We start from the raw sequence: 22,509 nt of genomic DNA on the forward strand, positions 1-22,509 counted from the left end.
TGTGTGTATGGGTTCTCTCCGGGTTCTTCGGCTTTCTCTTGCCACTAAAAACATATTTTAAGGTGAACTAGTCACACCAAATTCTCCGTAGAGTGTGTGTGTGTCTGTGTGTTCTTCTTTCTGTATGGCTCCGCAATGACCTGGGGACTTGTCCAGGGTTTACCCCGCCTCTGTCCTGTAGTCAGTTGGGCTCCAGCGTAACCCTTGACAGGGATTCGGACAAGCCACTGGAGAGTGAAACAATCGAGAAGACAAACGAATGAATGAAAACACTGGTGTCCAGTCACTAGATAGTCTTTAAGAACTTCAGGATGTAGAGAACACGCGTGTGACCCAGAGACAGGGAGGATGTTTATAGAAGTACAGCTATCTGCTTTCATTCTGAAAACCTGCTGGGCTCTTTGACCAGACAAACAAACCTGTGTTTTTTGAAACCGCACTTGTGGCGCGAGTCTGCAGGGTCCTAGAAAGGAGGGCAGCCCGAGCTGGGGATTTACAGATGGAATTTGTTTCACTGAGAAATCATTGTTAAATAAGAAGCAAACAAAAATTGAAATGTATCCTTAGTCTTTATGCCGCAGGGGATGGAAACTGTAAACAATGCTAAAAGTAGAGTATCGGAATTAGGAGTCCCTCAAGGATCAAAACTGAAGCTAGTTCTATTTTGTTCAAACAATCAACAAATATTCTCTGTTGTAAAATAAAATGAAATTGAGCCAAAAGACAAGAAGTATTGAAGTTACATGTAAAAGTTGAGTAGAAAAATTGCCCCAAATTAATTCCACGCACAGGGGGTAGTACTTGTTGCCTCACAGCAAGTAGGTTCCGCGTTCGATTCCTTTCTGTGTGGCGTTTGTATGTTTTCCCCGAGTCTGCGTGGGATTTCTCCCTCCCACCTACAACATGCCCCGCAATGCTTCGGCGGCACGTCCAGGGTGTACCCTGCTTCTCGCCTGTCTTGTCAGTTGGGATAGAGTCCAGCGACATTTGTGACCCGCAAGGCGGACAAGCGGCTGTAGGCGGTCTTTTCTGCAAGAAGATGGATGGATGAATTATTATGAGCCTCATGGGACCTTTAAGAAAATACACAAATCGATGTGGTAACATTTTCAACGAATGCTTTCTTTGGCATTTTGAAAAACAACATGAATGCAGTTCTGTAGTAAGGTAACAATCAAAATGCAAATATGTTTTATTGTTATTACAAAAAGAGTTCTCATCTGTGCAAGTGGACAAAAAAAATTATTAGTGACACGTATCTACAGCATCTCTAATTTAGACTTTGAGATCTGGGAGTATGAAATATTTACAGTCCAGAAAATTTAGGGTGCATAGGGATCAAAGTGAATCCATTTTTAAAATACTCACATATTGACTAATTGAAACCGAAATAAAAAGGTATTTAAAACATTTTTGAGATTAGAAATTACTTTTGACAACTGCATAGTCCGAATGGAATTAGGTTTGTAATCTTATGTTGTCAACCTCAGGTGGAACAAGTACAAACAACGCACATTTAGTCTGACATACGGTAACTTCGATGACGTGCTGTGAAATAACAGCTGCTACATGAAGACCAGTCACAGTGCAACATTGAACAGTTGAGCTAAAGTTGTTTTGCTCATGGGAATAATGCTTACTGGTATGTTCAGGATCATGAAACAAAAACCTTGAAATCTGTCCTTTAAATTTCTTGAATGCAGAGTAATATTCAATTGGAGGTCTGAAACATGAAAACTTGATTCTCCAACAACTGTCATTTTTCCACATATCTATAGTAGTTGGACACGGAAAGTGCATTTTTGGAAAGATGTGCCACGTAAAACTTTCTCAGGATGTACGGAGTGATAAAACAACAACAACGACAACAAAGACAGTAATGATCAATAGAAACACACGCATCAAAAGGCAGAACCAGCCCTGAGATATAAATCTCTACAAATCAATAATGACCTTTTGTACTTCAGTGCAGTGACCATTAGAAAATGTCCAGTGTTTCGAGTATGCCTAAATACAGACCAATAAAAAATTCATTAAAAAAAAAAGAATATATAAAAAAAAAAGACAAAAACAGTGTGGCCCTGCCAACCATAAAAATAACATTAGAATTTCAAGGTTAGTTTACTATAATCTTCAAATTTTTGTTTTGGTTTCTGTATTTTTGAACTTAACTTGGACATATGCACAAACGTGTTCCTGTTCCAGTCACAGAGCATTACTTTTATGACAAAATATTATTCCCAGGTTCTGGTACTGGTCTGATTTGGCTAATTTCATAACCAAAATAGAATAATAAAAAAGAAAACTGGTAAAACCAACAAACATTAAAGGAGGCTCTGGCTATCATGCAATAAGCATTCATGCAGAACCTTTGTCCAATTCCTACTCTATATAAAATCATATATATATATAGAATGCAAATTAGGACAATACAAATCTCTCTTGCATGTGGACTGGCCTCCTCCTGAATGTCCAGCCGGAGAAGACATGATCCTTACACAGCTCTCTCAAAGTGAACCAGCCTTCAGCATCACTTCTGCTGGCCTTCATTGTATGTCTGTGTCAGTGGTGGCTTTTCCATACGGGACATATGGAAGGTTTTTAAGCCCCTCTATCGTAAATGCTTCTGCTTATCACTCCATTTCAAGGCCTCCAATGCTGTGTTTGGGTTTGATCTCCCGCATTCACGTGGTGCTCAGGGTCAAATATTAATCATGTGGGTAACCGCTCAGCTTCATCTGTAGGATGCACAAGAATTAAAGTAGACAGCGTAGATAATTTAATGATAAGCATTTATTTAAATATTCAAATTCTAGGATAAATGATAATGCACATTTCTTTTCACATGTCTATAAGTCGATTGACTGACCTGATGGTGACGGGAAATGATTCTCCCCTGGTGTGATGAACTGTGAATCAGACCCCAAAGCAGCAATGGAGCTCCTGGGACGAATGCAGCGGTCGCCTGATAAAGTTCTCCGGAGTAATGCCTAAAAGAATCATCATGGTAAATACAGCAAAAATATGTTATTACAGACGTGAACAGCTGCTACAGGCAGGCAGCATTTTAAGCTTTTCAAAAGCACATTTAAAACAATTCAGTGAAAAACAATAAAAACGAATTATTAAGCTGAATCTGTGCAGTCAGAAGAGTCATACCGGATGAATAGTATGTTGTGCTTTACTCAAAAATTAAAAGTAAAAAAAGCAAACAAACTTCTGACAGAAAAATTAAATGTGGTGAATTTGTCAGGAGAGGCCTCAAATCTCCTCAGGGGTTGTATGATGTGTTTTTTTTGGTAATGACAATGACGGTTAAAAGTAATTAGATAATGGATGTTCTGATGTTTTATAATTTTAGTAGTGACCTAGATGAATGGATTGCCATAAATAAACAAGTTACACCTTCCTACCTTGCGGGTCATGGGGCTGGTTGGCGCCGAGGCGCTGCTGTAGAGGCTGAGGCTGGAGTTTGACCTGCTAACAGTCAAACCTTTGGAGGCGCTGCCCGTCAAGTACTTCTCCTTGATCTTCAGGTTGGTCCTGCCTTTCACTGTCAGTGACACAGTAGGAACATTTGACAGAATTGAATAAACAAAAATGATTGTTTATTCAATTACGCATTTGAACAGTTGCTGACCTCTGCAGGGGTCATTCTTGACCAGGAACTCATCTAGAGCAGTCCAGCCCCCGCCCACCCTGACCATCAACGTGCTGCGCAGGATGCGAACCATCCGCAGCTGCTGGGAATCTCCAAACTGTGGCACACAGACAGAATATGAATTGGAATTTTGGAAAGCGGCGGCATCTTCTCATTGCAATTCTCAGGTACAACTTTTGTATATAAGCTGTAAATCGGACTCACCCTGTATCTATTGGCACTTATTTGCTCCACTTGGAACCTCTTGGGACAGTTACACTGCGATACCTGTCGACTCACCTGAAGAAGGCAAAGCAGTGAGACTGAGCGCCCCCCAATATATCTTCACCTCCTCTCCATTAAATCACAATAAACTTGATCTTTGTTTTTTTCTTATCCGCATGCTGTTTGGCACCTCTTCATTGATTTGATCTGCGTCCAGCGCTTTCCTGTAGGGGTCTCTGCTGGGGTGCAGCGCACTCACAAACTCATAGTAATCAATGAAGCCGTCGCTGTTCATGTCGAAGATGTTTGCCACTGCGTTCATCTCCAGAGAGTTGGTGGGAAATTCTGCAGTAGGAGCCAAGGTGAACTTGAATGTATGTTTTTAATTATATATTTAAAAAAATGCAAATACTGGAAGAAATGCAGACATAAGTGCATGATCAATCTTTTTAACGTCTTGATTTTGGTGATTTAACGAGGTCACATGTGTGTAACAGTAATTAGTCAGTTGAGATGGCGGAAATGCCAAACTGATAAATGATGAATTGATCTTACTAGAGGCAAGAACATAATCAATCAACTCCTTCTGGCTGATGCGTCCGTCCTGGTCCCGGTCGATGCAGCGGAACACGTCTAAGATACGTGACTTCAAATGACTTATCCACTGCATGTAACGCTTTCGCCAAATGGTAAAGTCAAAGTTAGCAAATTCTTCCATCTGAAAACAAAAAAAAAATACTGGAATATTCATGTCAGCAATAACAATGAGCGGTGATTGTATCCCCCCCGCCCCCCCTATAAACTCAAACGGGTTAATTTTAAAAATAAGAATAACCTCTCTGAGTGCTTGATGGTGTTGCTCCAGCTGTTTTTGTCTCGCCATAGCCAGAAGCCAAAGTTTCTGCCACTGACTGACCATCTGAATGAGCTCTGGGGTGTGGGGGTCAAGGCCCTCCAGGGGAAGTGGCGCAGCAAGCTGCAGCTTCAGAGCGCTCCTCCTCTCTAGATGGAGAAACAGCGACACGATCGGATCTGCAATCAGCTCCGTTAAAGCATTCACAGAGAGACCTTTCGGAACTGCAGCGCCTGTGTGCTGGCTTACTTGTGAGCGGCCGTTTACCGGGCGACCCCGCCCGCTTTGGGACGCTTTTGTGCTTGCAGGACTTTGTGGCATTGTCAACCTCGGGAAGCTTTTTACTCAACTCCTCCATGAATGTCTGCAGAGAGAGGATCAGTGATGGCGTGGTTCAACAAGGATGCTGCTTAGTGGTCAGTGTTAACCTGTCTGCTTTGCATTGTCACCTCAGCAGGTTATGATTTAAAAAGTTAGGAGGCCATCAAAACCATATCTGGTTGATGTTACAGTGTACGTGGATTTGACTAAAAAGCAGAGGGGAAAAAAGACTGGAGGTCGTTTATAACCAGGAGGCCACTAGAAAACATCTGCAGAAGAACAGGAGCGTGCCAACGAGGAGATTACTAGAAAATGTGCTGAACAAAGAGTTGTGTTGATTCAATTAATTTGGACTTCACAGCATTTGAAACTTTGTCATACTGTCTGTGTTTTGTTCTGTTTGTTAATTGTTTCTGTTTAGAAATGTTTAAGGCCACACAGACAGAAAATTGGGATGTGGGAACAAAAAAAGGTCCTACTGTGTGCTGGTCCATCCGCTCCTGGTTCTGCTCTGTGCTCTCAGCTGGAGGCTCTTGCTCCCTGAGGCTGAGGGATTCCTCCGCTGAGGAGATCCAGTCCAGCAGCCTTTGGACCTCCTCTCGCTCTGCCTCCAGAGCTGCCAAGGTGGCCTCTAGCTTCTGACCCTGCTGCTGAGCCCAGGTCTGAACCTGACCCGGGAAACAAAGCCAGGGAGGACAGTCACTTCACTTATTCTGTCTATAAAACATGTTCATTTACCCAACTGAGAAATAAACAGCTATTTATCATATATTTTCTCTCCAGAGAGGAATCCATTGATTATCATGAAGGAACACACCTCCTCGAAGCGGGACTTGGTGACACTGATCCAAGATTTGATGGTGATTATGGAGTCGGGATGACAGGAGGCCAGGATCTCCTCACCCTGACAGTGGATATTCTGTAGCTCCATGGCCTGATCCTTTAATAAACACATGGACTCCTTTTGGGACAGAAAAACAGATGCATTCAGTATTTCAACCAGTAAAACGTGTAAAGAATGACACATTACTGCATTTCACTTTCTACATGGAGAATATTTCCCAGCCCAGTCTGTCACTCATTAATGCCGATGCAGAAGCCAGAATCTTCTGAATGAGGACAGATTCTTTCACAGTGTTAATTAATTTCTGAGTATGGACACCCTGAAGGACAGCATCCTGCTTACACCATGATTACGTACACAAATAAAATAAATCTTCAGAGCCGTCAGTGGGAAACTAGGGTCTGTTTTGTTGAACATAAAACTGATATCCTTTGAGGACTTGAAGGAAAACACGCACAGAGATCGTTTTCTCTCTCTCTCTCTCCCTCGGAATGGACGTGGACATCAAACCTGTCAGCCTGATGCAAAGACAAAAAAGCCCACTTTCCATAGACCGGTTGTGGAGAAACAAAACAGAACTGAAATAGCTTTGTTTGCCAGAATGAGGAACTCCTTGTCAGCCGGCAGCCAAAAACTGTCCAGATCAGCCGAGCTTAGGTTCGGACAACAATTTGGTCGTATTTCTTATTTATTTATTTAAAAAGGACAGTGCATATCAATGAACATATTTATAAATATGCCAGAATTTGCCAAAGGCTATTTTCCCTCTGTAGGCCCTGGCAGGTCAGAAGAAAATACATAATGATGGAAAACGCAAACAACAGTAACACAATCCAAATAAAAAAACTTAATAAAAAAAAGATTAACAATACGTTAGAAAACTGGACAACTGACACATAAGTGACATTAACAAAGAACACGGACTGGATTCCTTCAGAGCATGACATAAAAATGGCTTCATTATGAATGTGTTTATCAGGTTTGTGGTTGAACACAACACAACAACCTGAACTCTGACCTGCCTGGAGGCAGACAAGCATGCAGACAATGTGTATTATGTCCCTGTAGGGAGTGACAGCATCAGTGCGTACTGACCTTGTGTTGTTTGTGGAAAGCAAGCAAGCCGGCCTCCTTCTCCGGTATCACGCCATATTTCAGCATCCTCTCTGCCTCAGCGAGGCGTTCCATGAAGGAATGGACGTGGACATCAAACCTGTCAGCCTGATGCAAAGACAAGGTTTCCGGTGACGGCAGGGTTATGTATCGCCATGACATTATGTAATCAAAACGTACTTCACAAACCTTTCTAATCTATATATATATAATGATCATAAATTTGTATAGATTATCTAAACCATGACCTAAATGTGTCATTTGGATTTGGGTGTTTTCTCCTGCTGTGTCTGGCATTAAAAGCTAATCTAATCGTCAGAGTTCTACCTGCTGAAGTGAAGCCTCCAGTCTGTCTTGTTTGCGGACTGACAGTTTGCACACAACCTCCCATCGGCCCTCCAGCTCATCCATCTGCTCCTGCAGCCAGTGGGCGTCAGCTGAGCTACTCCGGGTCAGGTCTCTCACGGATCGCTTCAGGGTCTTAATGCAGCCGGCTCGCTTCCCGAGCTCCCTTTGGAAGGCCTGCGTGGAACACATAAGGAGATAAACTGAAAGTTTGCTATATGACAGAAATGTTAAGGACTGGCACACAATATGCCATGTAGAATAAAATATATAGCAAGATAAAAATCAAGAAAGAACTACCGGAAACACAGTAGAATCAAAATCTACTGCAGGTCCATCCCAGCCTGACCTCTACTGACCTCTACTGGCCAGACTGAATCCTGCCTTTCTACCATGTTACTGTGGTTTAGGCATTGTACCTTGTGTTTGTCTACCAGGTTGTGCACCATGTCTTTGTCTCCACCAACAGGAGCATCCTCAGCTAGTTGTGGCTCTGCTCTGTACAGCCAGTCGTTCAGCGCCTGCAGAGCATCAGTGAATCTCCCAGAGAACAGCAGCGCTTCCTCCAGCCGATGCTGCCTGAGAGAGACAAACCAGATGTTTGGGCACATTTCCAAGATCAGGATTTTTTTATTTATTCATTGATGCTGAGAATACATTTGAATGCGTATCCTACCTCTCCATAGACTTGCCGTTGATTGTGTCCCACGAGTCTTTGAGTTCAGCCAGCAGATTCTCCAGGTGCTGCCTGTCATGGCCGGTTTCAGCTCTTTCATGCAGGCTCCGCCCGTTCTTTGACGTAGCTTCGTACATGGGTCTCTTTGATCTCAGCAGTTTCTGGAACTCCTAATTGCAAAGTTAAATGATCAGTGAAACCTGGCAGCACATAAACCACTCTGTTATTGATCGCGGCGTCTGCTGCACCTTCTGTTCAGTCAGCTGTTGTTTGGTGTCCTCGTGAGATGCAGCAATTTCTTTATGTGTGTCCAACTTCTGTTCTACCTCTGCCATCCAGTCCACTAGCAGGCGCCATGATTCAGTGAACTGAAGCATGAGCAATTAAGACACGCATGTTGCTCGGCAAAAAGAAAAGTAAGAGTCATGCATGTAAAGGTGCACAGAAACATACCTGCTTGGCATTCTTCTTGACCTCCTCCAGCATCTTGCCTCTGTCTGACGTGCGCTGCTGTAGCTTTTTGTAGCGATCCTGGACGGTCATGATTAAGTTATGAATGACATCACAGTCGTCCTTCCTGCTCAGCTCGGCGAGTCTGCAGCCTGTGTGCTCCACCGCACGCTTCTTCTCACCATGGCCTTTCACCTCATCCACCAGCGTCTGCACAGAAAAAAAGTATGTCATCAACCAAAAGAATAATACTAATCATTAAATATTATACATGGAGCACTTTTCGTACATCAAGACACATCAATACAAAACAGTCACAATATACAAGATGGTCAAATTTAAAAAAGAAAATATGTGCATTTATAGAGGAGAACAGCATCGTTCACAAACGTTAACAAAGACATCATCTCTTAGAGCTCTTGACCGGATGCTCCCCAGTTTTTTGTTTTCAGGGGGGTAGTTTAAAAATGTTGAACTCCAAAAAAACTAAAATTAGCAGATCTCAGCGCAGTTAAAAAAGAAAATTAAAATACAGTTTTTGAATTTACTTCTTTGGAGAATTCCATAATCCGAAAGAACTCGAAAGCACAAATACATGTTCTCAAAGGTGGAGCAGAGCGATCTAGTGTGCAGCGGGTATATTAAAGGACTTACCCTGTGATCCTGCAGCTGACTACAAACTGTGTCCAGGACAAAGCTGGGAGCAGCAAGACGCTCAATCGATGCTTCACATTTGCTCATCTTCAGGAGCAGATCCTGGACATTACTGTGGAACTCCTTGGCCAGACCAAGTCCTTCTATCAGGTTTGCCTGTGTGAACAGTGCAACACTCAGATACAACCATGAAGTCGATTAAAGAGAACCCAAACCAAGGGTGGCACACTTATGGAGCTAAGTAACCTTTCTCTCCTGGACTCTGCTGCAGACAGACATCCATTTCTGTTCAAGAATAGACGCGCTGTGCTCTGTGCTCGATCCACGGACAACATTGTTGCGCTCCAGCATTCTGTGGATGGCCTTCTTCACATCTGTGTAGGCATGGAACTTTGACTCCATCTCATTGCACAGCTCCTTTTTTGTGGATGAGAAAGACAAAAGAGGGTCAGTTTAATGCAATAAATATTTTTTCAGTAGATTGCAAGCTTAATTTCCTAGTCAGAGAGGAACGGCCTCTTTACCAGGTGCACACTGAGCCTTTCACTGGCCGAGTCTGGCGTGCCACACATAGTTTTAGAGGACGATAGTCTCAAGTCTGTGTTCTCCAACCACTGCAGGAGATCCTGAATCTCCATTGTGACGTCGTGCACCTGCATCAAAACAACAAATGAATCACGAGACTTCTATGATGATGTGTTTGTCAGTGCGCTACAACCTCAGATATATAGAGAGCATGTGCTGTATACACACACTCAGACCCACACAACTTTTATTTAATGCTTGTATACTCAAGTTTACATACTGATGCTGTACGGGTGAGAAAATTCCAATACTCTACACAATATATATATATATATATATATATATATACCGTATTTTCCGGATTATAAGTCGCGGTTTTTGTCATAGTTTGGTCGGGGGTGCGACTTATAAATCGGAGCGACTTATATACCGTATTTTCCGGATTATAAGTCGCGGTTTTTGTCATAGTTTGGTCGGGGGTGCGACTTATAAATCGGAGCGACTTATATATGTTTTTTTTTACAAAATCTGTGAGCGCAGAGACAGTAGCCTACACATTTCTATAACAGGTGTTACAGGGAACTCTGTGACCCGTCAGAATCTGTCGCGGTTTCTGGAGGTTCATAGTTATCTGTCACACCTGTTATCTAAAAACACCAATTAGAAGGGCTGATTGAAAATGGCGCCGAAAAGAAAGTCATATTCCGCTGCTTACAAGCTTCAGATAGTGAAATATGGAGCCGAAAACGGCAATCGAGCAGCAGAAAGAAAGTTTGGAGTGAGCGAAAAACTTGTAAGGGACTGGCGAAAAGCGGAGGTTATGCTTACTGAAATGAAGAAAACAAAGAAAGCTAATCGCGGGCGACAAGCTAGGTGGCCACAGTTGGAGGAACGAGTTCACGCATGGGTGCTTGAACAACGTGCTTCTGGAAGAGGTTTGTCAACGGTGCAGTTGCGTCTCCGCGCCCAGGTGGTTGCCAAGGAGGTGAATATAAACGGCTTTGCGGGAGGACCTTCTTGGTGTTACCGCTTCATGCAGCGCAAACGCCTCTCTATCAGAGCTAGGACGACACTGTCCCAAAAACTGCCAGCGGACTTCCAAGCCAAGGTTGACAGTTTCCGCGCGTTCATTGAAAAGCATGTAAGTGATCACAACGTGACACCGGATCATATTATTAACATGGACGAGGTCCCCCTCACTTTTGACATCCCCATGGGCCGAAGTGTTGCAGAGAAAGGGCAAAAAAGTGTGAATATCGTTACAACTGGTCATGAGAGATCACACTTCACAGTGGTGCTGGCATGTTGTGGAGACGGATCAAAACTGCCACCGATGGTCATTTTCAAACGAAAAACCATGCCAAAAATCCAATCCTCCTCAGTTGAAGTCGCCGTGAACGAGAAAGGGTGGATTGATCAAGAAATGATGAACTTGTGGCTTACAAAGTGCTACAATAAGCGACCGGATGGCTTCTTTAGAGCACGCAAAGCTCTGCTTGTGATGGATAGCATGAGAGCGCACATCACACCACAGTTAAAAAATAAATTAAAACTTTTCAACTCCATACCTGCCATCATCCCTGGAGGCTTAACCAAAATACTCCAGCCACTTGATATCTCCGTGAATAGGAGCTTTAAGTCAGTTTTGCGTAACCTGTGGGAGCAGTGGATGACGGATGGAGAGCACAGCTTCACGGCAACCGGGAGAATGCGCCATGCAACTTTCCTGGAAGTCATTGAATGGATCGACAAAGCATGGGCTTCAGTGACAACCGCAACCATCCTGTCGGGATTCAGAAAGGCTGGAATAATTGGAACTGCAACTGACGACGAGTCTGATGTAGAAGAGGAAGCGGCGTCTTGTCTACCTGCCGAGTTGGGGGAGTTGTTCAAAAGTGACACCGAGGATGAAGATTTCCTTGGATTTCGTGATTCTGAATAAAACCTGATATTTTGGTAAACGTGTTAGCATGTTCTTTGTGCTATATGTTGTTTGGTGTTAGATTTTATCAAATAAATTTTCCCCAAAAATGCGACTTATCCTCCAGTGCGACCTATATATGTTTTTTTCTTCTTAATTATGCATTTTTTGGCTGGTGCGACCTACAATCCGGAGCGACGTATAATCCAAAAAATACGGTATATACACATTTGTATCTATTGAGTCAGATGTTCTCTAGTCACCTGACTCAGCCTGCTCTCTAATTCCAGCTGCCTGCTTTCCGTCTCACAGCGGACACACTCCCAGCTTTCATTCAGCTCCTCCAGCCGAGACTGAAGACCATGAGGGCTGTCTCTGGACCCAACCTCCAGCAGCCCTCTGCTCGCCTGGTTCAGGGACTCCATAGTGCGAACGTGGGACATGACATCATTACGCAAGACCTTGGGGGAAAGAAAACAATTACAGGTCACGGCTTTTTCACGGTATAATTAACTGTAATTTGAGCATTTCCTGGTCTGATCCGTGTTAAAAGAAAGCTACGCATCCTGGCCAGACAACTCCAGCAATGTTTATCGGGAGTCGAATGCAAATGACAGACAATTACAGACACGGTGGTGACTTTTATAAGAAACAGAAGTCTGTTGTTCATTCAAGGCATTCGAGTTCTCAGCTTCATCTCTGAGATAAAGAGTAAAGAGTTACAGAGGCCAAACTTTAAAGGAGCTCCATTAGACTACAGGCTAGCTGACTGTACAGGCATATGCATATTGAAGGGTTTATTTTGGAAAGTATATTATAGGCCATCACCAACCTTGTGTTTGGCCAGCTCTATTTCACAGGCCTGCAGGTCAATGCTGATTGGCTGGCTGCCCTGCAGCTGTTCAGCAGTCCTGGAAAGCCATGTGTGCAGCTCATCCAGAGTGTTTTGGAACTGACCCAGACCCAGCAGAGCACACTCCAGTTGATGCTGGAGGCAGAGCAGAAAAAATAAAATAAAAGTACATTGTATTTGTTTACCAGCTAATAAATAGGAGGTAGCATCTACTCGTTGTAAGTATTCAATTTTGTGGATTACAAAATTCGGGTAAAAATCATAGTACATAATTATATCTGAATATTCCCACCTGTCTTTCGACCGTCTCTGACTCCAAGTTGTCCCAGCGCTGTCTGAAGTCACAGAGCGGTGAGACGGAGCCCGGACGCTCCGAGCCTGGAGGGAGCCAGCAAACGAAGCGATGATTCAGGCTCTCTATCTCTATTTTCTTCTGGTAAAGCTCTCTCTTAAACTCCTGAAGGACATAAAGAAAACAGCTTGGAATTATAAATTAACCGTGACTTGTATATTTGACACACACACACACACACACGTGTGCAAACCCACCTTAAGATGGCAAAGCTGCTCTTTGACTGATTCCAGGTCAGTTCCTACCATGAACTCTTCAGTAGACCTCAGTTCAGCTGACTTCAACCACTCGAAAAGGCCCTTTGGGCAAGATAATAAGAGTATACATGAGTTATATTAATCACTATTAGGGTTTTTGGTATTGCCTTAATGCCTTAACACAATATAAATGTTATCTCAGTAAAACATACAATCCTACACAGTATATGATTAATACAAGTACTGTATACTCATGTGCCCACTCACCTGCATTGTGTCTTGATAATGTAGCGCAATCTGCAAAGAATCTTCCAGCTTCTTTTGACATCCATTCCACAGTTTGCTCAGGTTGTTCCATGTGGAGTACAGCTTTAAGACGGCAAAGAAGTACAGCTTTAAATTAGTTGACGCAGCACCATGATTTTCTCGAGATGGACTTCTTACTTCATCGAGGCTCTTTGTAACATCTGGCTTGTCTGTATCGCCACACGCAGACATCAGATCCATTCCCAACACTCCAAGGGTGTCCAGATCGCCCTGTAAACTGTCAATGTCCTCTCTGAGAGTCTGTGAGTTGAAAGGATGGAAAACAACACGCCGCATGTTGGCTTAAGTACGGTACGGTATATAACAGAGTGGATTTCGGATTGCATGAATCCATTCAAGCACTTCCAGACGAACCTGCATGGTTTCAAGGCTCTGGCGGATCGTTTCAGAGTCTGTCCGACAAACGTTGAGATCCACAACGGCCTGCTGAGCTTCACCGAGAGCAGCTGTGACATCACTGACATCGCTCCAGAACTTCAAAGACAGATCTAGGAGCTGGAGCAACCAGCTTTCCCTCTCCTGGGCCTGAGTGTGCATCTCATCCCACATCTGGCAGAGGCTGGATACTCCCTCCTGGATCGCTATTATGTTGAAGTATTTTGGCCTTATTTCTACAGCAAATTGTATCACCATGTGTATGAGGAGGTTCTACACAAGCATCACATTACCTGTACCGACGGATCCACCACCCGCTGCCTGGGTGCTAGCCAGCAGCTCGTCCGCCTGTGTCTTGACAGTGCTAAGGCCCAGCTCCAGCTTGGACAGCTCAGCCAGGGCGTGCTTGTTATCCTGCAACCGCTCCTGGATCCTTGGGGTGAGGCCTTGAAGCAAGCAGGGAGTCTGCATGCGACTGCGCAGGCGGTCGAGGCTCTCTCTGATGAGAGTCATCCTTTCATTCAGCTGTCATTGAAAGAGAGCATAACATTTTGTGCTTGTTCGTATTTGTATATGTGTGTGCAGCTGTTTATTCGAGCTTCTGATCTTCTAACCTGTGTGAATCGAGGCAGGGACTCTTCCAGGAGCTTTGCAGTCTGTCTGACCTGGTCTCTGATGGCCTCGTGTTGCTCCTCGGCCTCTGAAGCTTTTCGACAGAACTCCTCCCCTCGAACGGGGTTCAGTTCCGCCAAACGTTTCGCTAAAGCGCATAAACGTGCAATCAAGGGACGGTGCTCTGCTATAGACTCTCTCAGTCCCTGCGCAAAAGAGAGAGGGCCAAATTTTAATGTTTAAGAAGGTGATTTTAGCATTGTTCTCAAATTTATTTAGGCAGGGTTAGAAGAAATATCTTCTATAAATTGCTCATTAGTATATCTAATATAATTTCTTATTATTCTTATCAGAATAATAGTCTATTATATCTTACTGTTGGAAAGGCAAGCCTTTCAGGAAGTACTTTAGTTAAGATACTTGGACTAGAACTGAACACCTCATTTACCCAGAAGACAGTAGTGGCAGACTGTGAAGGGTAAACGGTTTAAGAAAAGAAGAGAAAGGCAATCAAAAGTGGAGAGGCAGTTTTTCTTTTCTTCTTATACCTGCAAGAGGTCCTGCTGTCCCCGAAATGCCTCATAGCTAATGATGCCCAGAGAGAGCTGGCGAATGATGGCTTGAGTTTGGTCGAGCCAGGGTGAAACCTCGGCGAAGCCCTCTGAGAACTGGAGAAGAAGCGACTGGGCGTGCTCAAACTGCAGGACGACATGGGAATTGGTGGCTGCAGTGGTGTTGCAGCGCTCCTGTAAATCCTCCAGTGGTGTCTGCATCGCGAGGTGACAACAAAAATAAAGGACGTATAAGACATGAGAAAACCTTGAAAGTACTTTTGATTGTAAATTACATGCGTTGCTTTGGTTTGCATTGTCAGCGATGTGGAGTGCACCTGTAAACTGTCTGCTTCCTCTTCATCACTGTACGTCAGCAGGATTTCAGCAATCTTCACCATCTTCTCAATGTTGAACCGGTGTTGGAGGATCTCTACTGCCAAAATCTGGTCAGAGAACATGACGAAAAGACAAATGCAAACACACACACACACACACACGTATATATATATATAATGATTATTGTTATTGGGAGGGTAAATGCTAATTATTTGGTTATGCCGTTGTCGCCGTGTGGTTTCCTGACCTTCTGCTCATGAAGTTGTTCTGCTATGAGCTCTGGGTCCAGACTAATAGTTTTCAGGTTGTCCAGATTCAGGCCTGTGTCTCGGAACCAAGACGTCTCCTTCATTACTGCCTGTTCAAGCTGAAGGCGACATGTTGTGTGTTAGTATAGCATTAAAAACAGCAGAACTGAATACTTTTAAATCAAACACTAAATAAATCATAGTGTTATTCTGGAGTATAAAGAACTAGGATTAAAAATTACTAAAAATAATGTAATTATGAATTACTGTTCAAAGACAGTACTTGAACACAAACATAAATAAATGAAAACTATCATTTAATCTGAGAACAGGAAATACAGAATTTAAAAAAAATGCAAAATGTGTACAATATGTAAAATTAACAAACATGGAAATAAATAATTACAGTATATTAAGATTAATTCGTATACTTGAAATGTATTCTGATGTGCTTGTCAAACAAAAAATTTAATCTACACAATAAATTAAAATTAGCTAGATTGAAGAATTCCAGGAAAGTTATAAATATTTCACAGGAAGTTAATATTTACAACATTTTTAATGTTCACTAATGTATGACTTTTTTTGTATTGAGGCAATCCTTGAAAGTTGAATCTTTTAAAAGTGAAGGTGATATATGTTCAGGTTTCCAGTCCAGATTCAGATTCAACGGTCAATGATTATCATGACCTGACAAATGAGAATCTAGACCAGTGTAGTAAAGCAAAGTTTATTTTTTAAATGAGAAGATGCAGGAGCATTATGTGTTTCTTCAATTATTTCATATTAGGTTAACCTACTTTGTATTGAAAAGCATAAGCATTTTAAATTAAAACATCTGTCTGGTTGATGCCTGGATTGTGTGGCAGCATTACCCTCCGTCTCTCAGCAGCACATAGTACTGCATCACCAGTCTGAGCTCCTGCTGCCCCCAGGAGTTCTCTCTCAATGCGGCCCAACCACAGGTGGAGATCCTCCTGGCTGGAGGTACAGCGACTGGAAGCCTCACGGGCTTGCTCCAGCCTCTGCAGCACATCCAGACTGCTGAGACTCAGCACTGAGCAGCGGATCCGCAGCGCATCCATCCGCTCCTGTACCTGCTGGACTTCATCCACTGAAACAAAAGACACGGTCTGAGCCTCGGCAGTCACAGGGCAAGAATAACATTCTTATACAATCATGGACCACATGAAGTGAGCATTACCTGAAGTTGCTTCCATCAGATCATGGCCTGACTTTTGTATTTTCCCTAGATCAGCAGATTTGACTTGGATCTCTTTGACAACAGCCTAATAGAAAAAGAGAGAGAAAAGAAAATTAAGGAAAATGCAGAATATAAAACAAACAGTGTGATGCAGATTCATTTCACTAACCTTGGCCCGATCTGTGGCCTTTGACAGATGCAGCATCACTCGCTCTGCATTTCGTAGTTCAGCTAAAGTCTGTTCCACTGATATGAGCCATTGCTGCAAGCTGTCTACTCCTTCCTGGAATAGCTGGGCCCTGGGCAGAATGTGCTCCAAACTTGTTCTCCTGTCAGCAACAAAATGTTGATTTGTAAGGTTTGTGTCATGCAAAACGAAAGTGAGGTATCGCTGGAGAAAGTGGCCGACCGTTGCTCTGCCTGGAGCTGTAAGGCCTCCCACTTCTGTTTGAGAGCAGAGAGCTTGTCCTTTGCTCTCTCTCCCTCGTCTCCTGGCTGGGCCTCCACCAGCCGAGGGCCCTCTAGTATCACGGAATCCATGCTATGCCTTCGGTCTGTGAGGAGGCGCTGCAAGAGCTGTGAAAGAAAGGACAAAGTGAGCTTCACAAAATGAATTAATGAGTTTATCATATTTTATCAGCTTTTTTAGAAGAACAAAAACTTCAAGAAAAAGGTCAGGAGATTTCTAGACCCTAGCATAAATCCTTCAATAAACTTGCATCATTAGTGCAGGCCACACATTTGAGATTTATTTGAAATTACATTGCTGGCAATAAGAATGGGCATTTACGAAGGGCCTTGTTCTTGGTTTTTGTTTTTTTGTCTCACCAAGCCGTGTCTCATATGTCAAGCCTACATTGTTAAGAGCCGGGCAGGTTTCACCTCATCCAAAGAGCTCACAAAGGGTGTGATTGAAGCTGAACAGTGAGAAACCTCCCTGCTTTCTTTCCCCCAAATTTCCCCAAGAAATTTCCAAAGGCATTTGTACCCATTGTGGCTATTGATGACACCCACCTCGTTCACCACTGAACAGAACCGAATTTATGTTATGAAGGAAGAAGGTGAGCATTGATCCCATGGCCTTGGTGTACCTTTCTTTCCTTGAGACCTCCAACCTCCCTGGCTATAGTACCTGAAAAATGTTCCTAGTACAAGAAATGAAGTGATTCCGTTGGACATTACAGACCTTTTGCTCTTGAAGCTGTGCTTTCACCACTTTGACCTCTGATGATGGGGGCTTCTGATTGCCTGTGAGCTCCTCTATCTCACAGACCCACGTGAGCAAAGCTTCCAGGTTCTGGAGAAATATCTCTGAATCTGTCGACCCATCTCTCAGAGCCAGGGCAGGAGGTCTATTTCCCTTTAGAAAAAAACCATATCAAAGCATTACTTTAAGCATGAATGAATGAAAACAAAAAAAATTGCAGTTTGATGACTCCAATTGAAACACAAGCAGAAAAGATTTATGGATTAAAAATAATACCCTCCATTTATCCAAAGTTGAGTCCTGGTCTGAGCTTGAGTGCCCATCACTTTGGAGCTGAAAAATAAAGCAGTCTGCATGCAGTTTCAATTGATAAAGCAATGTTTTAAAAACATCCAGCTCAATGCCATGGAGACAAAAAGTGCTTTGATACAAAATATAATTATGAGGCCTAAAAATGAGAAGAGCAGTTGTGTTGGAAAGTTGGAGTTTTAGCAACCTCGGCAAGTTCCTCAGCAGCGCCATTCAGGACTCGAACAGTTCTGGTGACGATGGGGTCTCCTTTTTGTCCAGTTGGATACTCAGTCACCTCCACAATTTCAGTTACGACAGTCTCAGTGACTTCCGTCACCTCTGTGACCTCTCGTGATGCCAGAGTCTTCCAGGACCAGGGGCTCCCTTCTCGAGAGTCTCTTCCTTGGAAACTAGCCCTCCTCTCTCCGGCATTCTTGTCCAAGTGAGCCAGAGGGGATCTGGTAAACTCTGGGGGCACTGTTCTCCTTGAGAGCGTCCCATTTCTAGGTGTTTTTATTGGTGAAGGGCTGCTGTGCCAAGCGTTATCCAGAGTACTGGTGCTCTTGATTGTGGAGGCAGGAGAGCTGCGGAGAAGTTTGTCTGAAATTGGAGTGTGAACCCTCTCCTCTCTCTCATGATCGATTTCTTGTGCCTCCTTGATGCTGTCCAAGTCTTTTTCCTCTTTAGTGTCCCCCTGCGTTTTGTCTTTGACAGCCACATCTTGCTTGGTCTCGCCACATTGCTCGGGGGGATGTCTCTCTTTTCTTCGTTGATAGCACTCTTTCAAGAAGTCTTCATCTGACCTAACATGCTTGGACTTCTGGCCCAAGCAGCTGGGCCGGCTGACGAGGTTACCCATGATCCTTCAGCCCAGAGGCTAGTGGGGAAATAGGCGATGTAAGGCCCCTCGGCCATGCATGCGGAAGATCCTTCAGCTACCTAAAATAAGACAAGGGATGCGCTGGGTCATCGTGCAGTTAACAAGTGCTTATCGCGTAAACCAAGAAAGAAAGAAAAAACAATGCCACTGCTGTCCTTCGAAAACAAAATCAGAAATACATTTATTTTTCCAAAACCTGGTGTGAGACGGGCTGAAACCAGTCGAACACATAATTTATTCACTGGATTCTGGGGCCAATGCTGCCCTTTTCATGGCACTGAAACACCAGAGGGAAATCCACAGACATAGTCCGCCTGGTTATTCCTTATCCTTTGTCTTCCTTCAGACAACATACACACATACTCCCCCCATCTATCGCACACCATGCACCAACTAAAATATTCTAGTCTTAGAAATCAATGTGACAGGCTTGTAACAGATCCCACTGTTGCGCCTGGCAACGATTACCAGTGGCAAACAGCCAGTCTGTTCCTGAACCCAAACTGGACCTGGTCCTGGGAAACTGGTTAGAGATCAGATTAGATATGACAGCCATAAAAACGCATGCATTGTCTCATTCTTCCATGAGGTGACAATAAGAATATAGAGTAGCATTGGGGCAGTAGGGGAATTTGTTGGGAAGCCATTCAACAATTGAAAGCATGCCTTCATGTGCAGCAGAAAATTATGTTGAACTATATATATAAAAAACAAAAGGTTTTTACACTGCTCACCAAAAAGGAGCTTGTTTAAAACTTTTGCCACTGCAGGTTTTACTTGAACAGTGATTTCATGAACACATTTCTTGGCCAACAACATCTATATTAGTGGAAAGACCCCCTTTAGCAGTGACAATTTGAAACTGTGTCCGCCTGCCTGCTTCCTGTCAGCTCAGTGCCCTCCATTGTTTAGACAGAAAGGTTAAAGGTGACTTTAATTATGTTGGGCTAGAGTAGCTGAGGTGAGCCCATGAGTGGATCACAGGGAGGGTTCCTCTCGAGGCCAGGTCGTCCCCCTCATTCAGAATTACACAGGTCAAATCAGGTCATGCTGGGTAACTAAAGACCTGTGGGGGCAAGTTGGTTTGGGTCACCAAAGGGAAATTGGGATGTTGACTACACAAACTCCTGATACTGATTTTTATTGATATTTTCTGGCTTGATACTGCTGAGTGAAGCAATTATAGGACAGTATGCATGCAGTTACATGTTACTTACATGCGATGGAATTAAAATCATAGCCTTATCATGTATTGTGCTTCAGTAATTTTGAAACACTCCTTCTGATTGCCTGTATTAAAACTTGATTTTTTTCCCCACGTTGTGAATATAATAATTGATCAACTGTTGAACCATTTTACGTGTCAATTGCATGAAGTCCTCAGACCACAAAAAGTGCCTCCATGTCTGCTGTCGCCAGACAAATATTTGCTGAATATGCTGCTCTTTTGTGTCTAGCAGTGGTTAGAAGAAGATAATATATCTACCACATACCTTTGCTAAGGCCACATAACCATGCACAAGGTCTGTTTATTTTTGCCTGATCCAGAGTCTTAGTCAAAATAAAAAAGTATTGACCTTTTTTCCAGATGCACATACAAATTCAAAAATTTGTCGGACGTCATCCTTCCACCCAGTTTCATGGAAATATGTTTGGTAGATTTTGTTTGATCCTGCTGAGAAACGATCCAACTAACTGGCCAGCCAAAGCAGTGAAAAGGTAATTTCATTGGCAGAGATATGTAAAATTAAAACATAACACAGCCTTTAACTAAATAGCATTCTAAATATGACCTAGTTTAATTCGGTGCCTCCATGCAGTTTAGGAACGCTAGTTACACTTGCATCACGCATGTGTCTGCAAAGCAGGTGATGCAGTCAGGGGGGGATCCACAGGGGACAACACACTGAGATCAGAGTGCGGTGCCCAAACAAAGCCTGAGGTTCTCGATCAATGATTACCTAGTTAGCTCAGATCAGGGCCCAGCGGTCTCCTGGGGAGGGCAGAGAGAGTGCCTGGCTGTGCTCACATAGGTTAACAATCCTAGAGAGAGGGCGTGCCGTGTCTGCTTACTGCACCGCAAGTGTGGTCGTTTGTGAATTTAGACTGCTTCCTCTCTAGTGTTCTCCCACTTGTGCATGCAGGGATAAACTGCTTTGATCCCATTAGCGTACACGTGTTGTACAACCAGAGAGATGCTATTATCGCTTTTTTTTACATATTAGACCGAGGGAATGAGACACTCGTACTGATATAATATACTGGAAAAGAAAATATTCAAACTATTTCATTGGGTTCTTCAGTCCTCTTTTGAAAGCAGGTAACAATAGCATGACATTCATGAGTGTATGATCAAAGCAGGGCAGGGAAACCCTTTTAAAATGCCTCAAGCCTCCACCTGTATTCACCTCTTGCTTTCAAGCGCAGGAATAATACTACTCCAAAGGGATCCAGAGAGCTACTCCACCTTTTAACCCATATTGCAAATGACCTAGGCAGCCCATCACTTAGCCTATTTTGCAATGGCCCCATCATTCAAGCCCTTCCTCTGCTTTCAAGATAGATTTATGATACATGACTGCAGTCCATTTACTGATGAATCTAATTACGAGCATAGTACATGCGCCCCCCCCCCCCCCCCACAGTATGGTGAAATGCAGACGAAAAACAATTCTAATATCGTTATTGGTAAAGGTAAATGCTTCAGGTTCAGTTTTCCTGTATAATAAAATTAGAATACCTTGCAAAGCAAAGAAAAAACTACCGGTACACATGCGGGCTAATGGTCAACATCAGGATTGCATCATCCCATTAAATGCACCGAGAAGCTCTATATGGTTGTGTTTTATTAGCAGGAGGACAATGATCATCAATCACAACAATAGAGCCCCATTATTGTTGCGTCACTGCTGTGTGACTTCCTCTGTTGAGGGAAGTCCTGAGGTAGTAATCACGGTAGTGTCCTCTGATCAAGGATGGCAGCTGTGCATTCACCCATGAGACTCATAACACTGTGGGGTGGACATTGTACAAGGTTATATGTTCGTCTCAATGAATATGCACCCCATAGCTACTGTAAGGAAGCAGCTGTCAGCAATATTCTTGGCTCAGCTCCTCAAATGGACACGCTGAGAATTTTGATCGGAATTGTGAAGGAACTCAAAGCCGATAAGAAAGCTTTAAGCTTTAAACAAACAAATCCAACATACTTACATCAGAACGACCCGTCCGTGCATATGGATTATTTAACTGTCTGCTTCACCTGCACTTTGCACAACCCCCCCCCCCCCCCAGTCACAACTCCTACCCTCACTGGCACATGACCCCTTCGGTCACTGGCCAGCAAAGTCCAAAACTAAACTCTCCCTGAGCCCACATCGTGGTGGTTATGGCGGTTTGAAGCGTAGGTGAATCACACTTACCCTGAAGCAAGCCAAGCAGCATGCGTGAAGGAATCCGGCCGGCGCTCAATCACCATTCAAAAAGGAAGGAGCGAAGGGGGGAAG

General features: G+C 43.5%; 2 protein-coding genes across 2 annotated transcripts in view; both read right to left on the reverse strand.

The window, feature by feature from the left end:
• Positions 1-961: 961 nt before the first annotated feature.
• On the reverse strand, positions 962-18,982 carry macf1b (microtubule actin crosslinking factor 1b). The gene is made up of 38 exons (XM_068760511.1): positions 18,329-18,982; positions 17,812-17,985; positions 17,035-17,201; positions 16,795-16,954; positions 16,626-16,710; positions 16,297-16,535; positions 15,421-15,540; positions 15,173-15,280; positions 14,832-15,050; positions 14,286-14,489; positions 13,965-14,196; positions 13,651-13,907; positions 13,414-13,536; positions 13,237-13,338; positions 12,970-13,071; positions 12,713-12,877; positions 12,400-12,555; positions 11,831-12,028; positions 9,646-9,774; positions 9,368-9,538; positions 9,122-9,277; positions 8,471-8,677; positions 8,266-8,385; positions 8,018-8,187; positions 7,761-7,920; positions 7,324-7,518; positions 6,979-7,104; positions 5,857-6,000; positions 5,519-5,707; positions 4,968-5,082; positions 4,701-4,867; positions 4,421-4,583; positions 4,056-4,210; positions 3,866-3,940; positions 3,641-3,758; positions 3,414-3,553; positions 2,870-2,990; positions 962-1,029 (listed from the first exon to the last, which is right to left on the reverse strand). Exons 1-38 carry the CDS (start codon positions 18,980-18,982, stop codon positions 962-964), a joined length of 6,354 nt encoding a protein of 2,117 aa, XP_068616612.1.
• A 485-nt stretch (positions 18,983-19,467) lies between these two features.
• rspo2 (R-spondin 2) overlaps positions 19,468-22,509 on the reverse strand; it is a 42,784-nt gene continuing 39,742 nt past the window's right edge. Inside the window, exon 5 of the mRNA XM_068760512.1 lies at positions 19,468-19,526. Coding sequence (XP_068616613.1) covers positions 19,468-19,526 — 59 coding nt within the window. The remainder of the gene's footprint in view (positions 19,527-22,509) is intronic.

The sequence above is a fragment of the Brachionichthys hirsutus genome, chromosome 3 (genome assembly GCF_040956055.1).
Source record: "Brachionichthys hirsutus isolate HB-005 chromosome 3, CSIRO-AGI_Bhir_v1, whole genome shotgun sequence".
In the NCBI taxonomy this organism is placed as follows: domain Eukaryota; kingdom Metazoa; phylum Chordata; class Actinopteri; order Lophiiformes; family Brachionichthyidae; genus Brachionichthys; species Brachionichthys hirsutus.